We start from the raw sequence: 8943 nt of genomic DNA, 5'->3' as shown, positions 1-8943 counted from the left end.
GCCGGCTGCTGCACGCGCAAATCACTCTCTCCCCGCCACAAAGTACGCCCACTGCTAATTTCCGGTGCACGTGCCTTAAACCAGCTGAACAAATGATGTCTTTTTTGACATGCTTTTATTAAAACATTAAAATAACTTTTGTTTTACCAACAGAGGGAATGGTCTACTACTGTCCATCTATACATGTCGCCTAAAGTTTGCGCACTCATCACACCACATGTACCTTTTCATTACAGTAAAAGTCACTTGTGAAAGCTTAATTACAAACTCAGACTGATTAAAAGTTAAAGTTGAAAAGTGTGTCACATTTTCACTTTTATGCAAACTCCACAAACCTTTCTGACTTCCTAGTTTTAGTAAACAGGGCACTTTATGAAGTTAGTCTGGGTCTTATGTAGAATTAATGATGCGAACATTTGTATTTACACAAAGGTTACACCGTCGACCCTGACTCTGCTCAATGTACCACTCCATTTTTGATAATCATATCAAATTCTCATCTTTCCTAGAGAGTTGTAGAGTTTTCAATTACAATTTACGAGAGGATCTTTTCAATTTCCAAAATTCTGAACCCTTTTAATAAATAGTGATGAACACTACACACTGCAAACTGCTAATGTCACATCAAACCTGGTATGACCATTTGAGATAAAAACCAATAAGAGTCCATTCAAACAGAATATGAAGGGGAACTCAAACTTTCTGCAGCCTGTGGTCTTAATCACCAGCCAATCATATAGACCAGCACTGACAGGACACACCTACATACGCATGCGCGCGCACACACACACGCACGCGCGCGCACACACACACACACACACACACACACACACACACACACACACACACACACACACACACACACACACACACACACACACACACAAAACACAAAAGACAAGAAGAGGTATTTTGTAAGGAAACTTTTATGTGTGCTTTGTGAAACTCACTTATCATTAGAGACAGAAGGCGTTGCAGTTTCCAGTACAGCAGATAAGGTTTGATATTAAAGAGTACAAAAAAAAGGAAAATCACAATTCCAGAGTTCATTTCTCTCCAACCTCGCAGGGAAAAAAAGAGAAATTAAAAAGAAACAAGCTTTTGGTCCAAGTCTTTTCTTCTCAGTTCCTTCCCTGTTTGTCCCTCCCTCTGTCTCCCCCTCCTCTCCCCCTGACAGCCAACAAACATGGAGAAATCTGCTCTCCTCTGTTTAATTTAGACAGGGAACTTTCGCAGAAAGGGCCTGATCAAATCCCACCATCTTTCCCCAGAACTCAGATATTCATCACATTATGATTGCATAGTTTTTTTTTTTTTTTACATAACAATTTCCGTTTTTTTTTCCTATATTTTTTATTTGCACATAATGGAATGTTTACATAAAGACCCCTCCTTGATCCTTACCCTCCCTCCTTTCTTGCAGTAAATTTTCTTTCCCTTCTCTTCAGAGACAAATGAGGGGATGGAGGGATGGGGGAGAGAGGGAGCAGGAAGTGGGAGAGTGAGGTAGGGAGAGAGTAAGAGAGAAAGAGGGACAGGGCTGTACCCACCAACAGGCACATTTTTTTTTGTATGCTAATTTTTTTTTCCCATTACTTCTACCATTTTCCAAAAGTCAAATTGGGAGTGCTCCACAGTGCCATTACCATAGTAACCAAAAAAAAGAAAAAAGAAAAAAAAGATCCAGGAAGAACCTTCATTCAGTCAATCAAATGCATCCATGACATGACGTGTATATATTTCTGTATGTGTGTACGATTTCTGGTATATAAAAGTGGACTAACATCGACTACTACAGTCTTATCTATCGTATAAATGTATAGTTTCTTATTTAAATAAGCACCTGATGCCCACCCAGGAGAATAGTTTCACAGAAGCAAATATTTGTGGATAATTATGGTGTTGCCCGTCATGGGATTTATACAGGCCTTTATGCAGCCTCAACTTCATGGTTACTAACTTCTTCCATGAATATTTTCCATTGCTAAAAGAAAAAAAAAAACCTTAAGACTTCCGGTAGCTCAAACCTATCCACTGGTGAAACTGCTCTCTGTGTCGCTATCATTGGCTTTTCAATTCTTCTGTTTTGTCATTTTATTTTGTTTTATTTTTTTTTTAATAAACATCATTCTGCTTTGCACTACTGGAAAGCCTCTGATCAATTATTCTCAACAACTGGGACTGTGTGTCATTCTTTGCACTGAAAAAATAAGTATGTACAGCGCTGAGCCCCGCCCTCCCACCTGCACCAACCACCGTCCCCACCCCACCACCCACCTGCTCCAGAAAACAAAACAAAACAAAAAAAAAACCAAATAAACAAAGACAGTAGGAGGAAAGAGCTGAGGTTAAACAGGTCACCTTATCCAGCAACACGGGAATTATGGGTAAATATGTAATTTTATCTCCCCTCCCTCCCCCCTCCCCCTGACCCCCACAGCATATATCTCTCTAGGATCTAATACACAAACCTCGCCAGTCACCACGTCAAACCCCACACCGGCCCGCTCCCCGCCTGACACCCTGAACCCCCCTGGCAAGAAGAAAAAAATTATAATAAAATAAACAAAAATTAGCATAAGTATCAGATTAGCTTGTGTCCCCCCCCATGTCCTATCCCCTGTTCATCCCCTATTTGACCCAACAAAAGGCAGAGAGGGTGAAGCTATGGACCCGCACCACAGAGCAGCTGTCCCCCTGTCCCACAGCTGCCCCTGGATATGCCTGTTCATATAAAACTTTAATGAAAAATTAACCTTGATTACTCTCAATCTGTTTACGACATAATGGAGCTGGAAAACATTCGGCGGAGGCCAAACCTAACTACAGTTCAATCAACAAGCTCAGAGTCTTAAAAAAATCTGATGATTTCTAAACCGGCACACACAGGGGCACCTCACAACCACCACTCCAATTCCTCCAAACGTTCGATTCCTGGTGCCTCCCCTACGCGCAGAAGAACTCTACCTTCTTTCCCCTCTTTCTCCCCTCCCTCCCCCCTCCCCTCAACCCCTGATCTGTCCAGCCCTCCTCTTCCTCTTGCCTCCTCTACAGGTCGCTCTCTCCATACAGGGCGGTGGAGAAGGACATGTAGTCGAGGGCTCCGGGTACGGCATCAGGCCCTGCGTAGGGCGCCATGCGGGCGATACAGTACTCCGCCTGGTCGGGGGGGAGCTCCCTCCTCAGCTCCTCAGCTGTGATGTAGTTCTGATGGACACAGAGAGGGTGGTTCAGTGAGTGGGGTCCATAATTTACTTCCTGGCTCAACCACAAAACTACACCTGCAAACAATCATTTCTACAGGAACAATTCACTGACACAATTATACATACACACTCTCTCACACACACACACACACACTCACCTTATCAGCAGCCAGGATCTTGAAGGAGGCGATGACCTGGTCTGCGGTGTCCGTGTCGGTCGTTTCCGTGGACATGAAGTCAATGAAGGCCTGGAAGGTGACGGCGCCGCTGCCGTTGGGGTCCACTATGCCCATGATGCGAGCGAACTCGCTGTCGCCCTGGCAACCAAGAAAGAAAAGGTTAACCCAGGAAAGACAGCACTTTGTACTCACACACAGACGCAGACAGGATGTGACATGCAGATCTTCAAGTGTGTAAAACATCAGGACCACCATGAAATAGACTGAGCTGGTGAAATGAGGCGATCGCAGTCCCGATATTTTATATTTCCCACAATATCAGAGGGAAACACAGACAGAGGATGGCACAGACAACACACAACACTTACATACAAGTTGGATAGTCTAAATGAAAAGTGACAGTTTCCTTCAGTCTATCATCCACTAAGGCAGAAGTGCAGCAAGTACAGAAGCAACACAGACATGAGAAAATGAAACGAGCAGAAAGGAGTATCAGGGAGAGAGAGCAGGGTGTCTGCAGGTGTCCAGTCAGATTTAGGACGTTACACTTACTGACACTAACACACTGAAAACATATCAGTGATTATTTAAAAAATCTAAATTGATTTTTTACAAACCTGTGCCTGTACTGGGTTCTGGTTAAAAGGCAAAAACCTTTTCTGTAAAAAGATTTATAATATTAACAAAAAAAAAACAAAAAAAACTTCTCAAATGTATCAAATGTTCTTTTTTTCTTGGCATAAAGTTGCCGTAACAGAACTATACATACACTCAATGATGGTTTGAACAAATATGTGATTGGATAATAAGAGAACAAGACTAAGACACATTTTGGTCTGTGTCACAGTTGAACATCCAGCCTTACTCATGAATGTGTCAATTTCTCATCGGAAACATAACGGAAGAGAAAGTCGATTTGCAACTGCATTCAACACATGACGCCAAAACTCGTTTCAGGCTTTGAATTTGACGAACTAAACTGAGTTAGGATATTCTTGGACCTGCAGACACCCTGTGAGAGCATCATGCCAGCAGCAGTACCAGGCTGTTTCCCGTAGAAATGAGTAGAGCCCGGAAATCATCTGAGACCATCTGTCCTGATCGCTTCTGTGGGCCGCCACAGCACAGCAAAGGCCGGGGAGGGGCGGGGGGGGGTTGACAAGGATGAAATAAGAGAGATACAAGTGGCAGAGAGGAGGAGGAGGAATGAGAGGATGAAAAGAAAGGAGCGGATGGAAGGGTGATGACCAGAAATACAGATATCGAAAAGATGTAGAGAAAGTGAGTTATGTTTGGGGAGGTGAAAAAAAAAGAAAAAAAAGATAAAATGCACAAACAGTTAACAGAGCCAGTCTCGGAGCAAAGTAAAACCTGACAGACAGACGAGGGCGAGGTCTGCTCAGAGAGTGAGAAGGAGCCCAGTGGAGCTGAAGCAGCAACAAAGCAACAGAGACCCCCGGTGGACAAACAGGGACGCAACATCTCTGCCCTCCATGCTGATGGACTCAAACCCTGCCTGACTCACAAAGTTCATCAACAGCCTCAGAGCAGGAGCGCCGACTGATCACTGACCAGTTTTTATAAACACATGGCCTCACAACAGGTTGTCAAATTAACATAAAAAAACATGATCAAGGACACAAAAAAATTATTTAAGTACAGCAGAAAATTGGTGATGTCATGTTACGTTCAAGTGTTTTGGCAGCTGTGGGTGCAGGAAGACATCAAAGTAATTTTGGGAATATATTCAGACATAATGAATTATGTTTGTCATTTTGTTCTGGCAAAGAGGATATTTCTTTTAATAAGTGAAAAAAGGTTCTGCATTTTGCCTGGTAAATGTTTTTCATCTGAAAATTAGCAATCCAGTTTTATTTATATTCCAGCTGTTTTGTCTACAGTGAATTCAATAGCAGAGATTCTGATCTTTTAAAGACAGACTTCACTATCTCACGTTTGTTGAAGGTGTATGTTACAAGTTACAGAACTAACCAGTAAAGATATGGCTTTCATGAACAACAAAATCTCCATATGATGTGTGAAGTTCATATTCACTGTGTTGTAATGCAGATAAGTGAACTGGTTTAACAGACAAACACTGTTTCTACTCAAAACACCTTCACAAACATTAAATGGCATAAACGAGGTCTGTTTTAAGAAAAGACTCAAAACCAGGAGAAATCATAAAACCTGTACAATCCAGATTAGTGCCAAAATGATTTGTCATTGATTAAATTAACAAAAAATAAAATCAACTATTTTGATAAATGATTCCATCAAGTTATTAAGTAACATTTTATATATCATGTATTTATGATATTAATCAAGGAACTAAAATTACTGCCTCATGGTTGTTCGCCTCCACCAACCAGTCTAGTTGCAGCTTACATCCATGTCCGTCCAATGTTTCATTAGTGTAGGAATTCGATTTATGGCAGAAGCATAAAAAAATGATAGTGTAAAAACATCAATAATGATAAATAATCAATAGCTTCAGCTCTGTTTGAGAGAAAACGTGTTGAGGAGGTGAATGTGACTGGCAGTGATCTCTGCTCTGCTCTCCTGCTCACAGGCCTGACAAACACCGACTCTTTCCCTCCGTCCTGTCCTGGAGCTCCTACCTGCTTGTCGTTCTCCACATCGTAGCCCAGACTGATCAAACAGGCCTTGAACTCCTCGGCCATCAGGGCCCCACTGTGGTCCTGAGATCAGCCAAACACCCAATGACAGAGCGCCACGTCATGAGGATGAACCAATCGCAACACAGGGATGGTGGTGGATGGTGGTGGATGGTGACCATGCGATCCACAGCATGCAAGGAGAAGATGAGGACAACGGAGGACGCACGGACAGACAGACATTCACGGATGTTTAGACAATGTCAACACACACAACTCAACAGGCAAACAAGATGGACCTGTGAAGACCAACACACTGAAAATAATTGGACACTTTTTCAACACATGCACACGTGTCTGTATGAGACAACACATGGGAGTTATTTCTGAAAATACATTGAAAAGTTACATTAAAAATTCATGTCGCAAACTCAAATGCTTTCTGATTAATAATTGAGTAGGATAATAGTAACTGGGCTACATTAATGGGCGACATAATAACACCTAATAACACCTATTAAAAGAGGTTAATATGTTAACGTCTTTCCGTGTGGCATTCCTAAAAATTTAAAAGATTGTGATTCTGAGGTATTCAAAGATGTGTTGTGCACCCAGACACACCGATGTGATAAAAAAAAAAAGACTGGAGTGACCACAGCTGGATGGGTAAGTGACCACAGAATCCTGGAGTGTTGGTGAAACACCATAACAGACAGTAACATGAACCAGTGACTGACACACACACACACACAGGTGTGAGATGGTGAATGATGGGGGTGTCCTTTTCATCCTTATGAGGTTACAAGATATATGACTTGTCAGGTTTGACAATGACCACAAAACACAGATGTCTGGTGACATATTGTGCCTTTTACACCCAGTTCAGCACTAGTTCTGTACAGTGAAGCAGCTAACCTACACATACTGCCCTCAACAAGTTCATATTCCTATCAGAGCATAAATCTGTGTGACCAGGGAAAATATCTCACAAGGCAAAGTGCAACCTAAAACAGCAGATTTACAACAGAATTGATACTGTAACAATCATCTTTCAATGGAACTTAATTAACACAATCAAAGTCTTTTCTCTCACTCTGTGATTGGATTCTCTCATCATTTGCTCCGTCTCTGCTAAAATAAAGCCAATAGTGCCTGTATGTGTTGACGTACTTTCTCTTCTCTCCTCTGCTGAAACCTACACACAGCCTCTACTGACAGGCACAGAACGTGTTCTCAACATGTGCTCGCCTGTGTAAAACATCAGGGGGAATACTCACACGTTTGGTTCCTCTCTCACCCCCGGTTAATGTCTAAACATTCATTCAGTCATGTTATACATAAATATAGAAAAGGCTGTTTCCTCACATGACACAGAAAAACACAAAATGTTCAGACAGGTCCAAGAGGTCACACTATTAAAATCAACTCAGTGATTTCAGGAAATTAAGACCTCTTGGTAAACTAGTCTGAACTTGATTCTTTTGACATGATGTACAGAATATTACACACTATATAACAATAACATTTAAGCCAAGAATAAAACAAGTATTTGGGTTGAGAGCTAAAGGTGATCTTTTATATATTAGCATGTATCTGTATTTACTGGTATAAAGTGACATGCATGCATGTGTCACATGTGCCACGACATATGTATGTATTGGTATGGATGTTTTATTGAGCTAAATTTTTATATGAACATTTAAATCAATACTTTGGTATATATGCTCAGGTATAACTATGTTAAAACAATACCAAAAAAAAAAAAAAAAAGATACTTCCCTTCCAACCCAAATACTCACACACCTGACAGTAACATTAACGATATGACATAGTAAGTACAAAAAACAGGTGTAGTAAACAGAGCTCGGGCCCCTGACCTTGTCAAAGTGGTTGAAGGAGGCACGGTACTCGTAGAGCTGCTCCTGGCTGATGCCCTTGGCGTCACGCGTCAGGATCTGGTTCTCGACCTCATTGATGGTCCTGGCGATAGTGGTCAGCAGCTGCTCCCAGCCCACACGGAGGTGCTGCAGGGAGGGGGAGAGAAAAAGGAGGGAACAAGGGAGAGAGGGAGTGGAAGAAGGAAACGTGTTACAGCGTCTTCAGCACTGACAGCAGCAAAGGAACAAACATTGAAGAAAACGAGCAGCTCTTACGTGCTTTACCAATAACTTCAAAAAGATGTACAAAGACACCATGTGGACCGTGATGAATGAACAGTTGAGCTCATGAAGGTCTTTGGTGTGTGTGTGTGTGTGTGTGTGTGTGTGTGTGTGTGTGTGTGTGTGTGTGAGAGTGAGAGAGAGACGGAGAGTGTGTTACCTCCATTGTGTAGGAAGTGTACTGGTTGTCGAAGATGAGGGCCTCCTGGATGAGCTGGTGGAATCCCTCCAGCTTGTTGATCTCAGGCATGTAGGACATGATGTTCGTCTGGTACTCCTTCAGGTTGGTCAGCTGGTCCTCCAGAGTGCCGTTCATTTCAATGGATATCCTGCCAATTTCCTGCCGACGCAAACACACACTATTTTACTGTCCTGTTGACCTCAACCTGTTGAACCTACAGTTCACACGCAGCACAGTGGGGAATCTTATGAGGACACTGAAGCAAGACTCCATCCGTTTATAAAAAAGTCTTCAACCGTCTCTGTGAAACAATATTGGTGACCAGAACCTCACTGATGAGTACATCACTACTGGTGTTCACAGCGACAAGTTGCAGCAGAGGAAGCCTGAACGTAAAGACTGTCATGTGTGCTCCAAGGCTGTCTGACTGTGGCGTCAATCATCCACATGTTTCGTTTTGTACAGTAGGTAGAGAGAACGCCTGCAGTCCTCTTGGTGTTGTCCGTTTGTGTTGTCCTGAATAGTTGTGTGTGAAGCAGTGTGCATGAAGGCATAACAATGTAGGATATCTCTGAGCAGAGACAGATGTGTGTGAAATGT

General features: G+C 42.4%; 1 protein-coding gene across 2 annotated transcripts in view; it reads right to left on the bottom strand.

Annotated features, from left to right (window-relative positions):
* Window positions 1-908: 908 nt before the first annotated feature.
* actn4 (actinin alpha 4) overlaps window positions 909-8943 on the bottom strand; it is a 58895-nt gene continuing 50860 nt past the window's right edge. The window contains exons 18-22 of one of the 2 annotated variants that reach the window (XM_022738435.1): window positions 8323-8502; window positions 7881-8027; window positions 6007-6087; window positions 3365-3523; window positions 909-3207 (exon numbers count right to left, since the gene is read on the bottom strand). In XM_022738435.1, coding sequence (XP_022594156.1) covers window positions 3049-3207; window positions 3365-3523; window positions 6007-6087; window positions 7881-8027; window positions 8323-8502 — 726 coding nt within the window. In that variant the 3' untranslated portion in view covers window positions 909-3048. The remainder of the gene's footprint in view (window positions 3208-3364; window positions 3524-6006; window positions 6088-7880; window positions 8028-8322; window positions 8503-8943) is intronic. The other variant, XM_022738436.1, reaches the window with a different exon arrangement.

The sequence above is a fragment of the Seriola dumerili genome, unplaced genomic scaffold (assembly GCF_002260705.1).
Source record: "Seriola dumerili isolate Sdu_G_001 unplaced genomic scaffold, Sdu_1.0 BDQW01000036.1, whole genome shotgun sequence".
NCBI lineage: Eukaryota > Metazoa > Chordata > Actinopteri > Carangiformes > Carangidae > Seriola > Seriola dumerili.
This window is presented reverse-complemented; position numbering and strand designations above follow the sequence as displayed.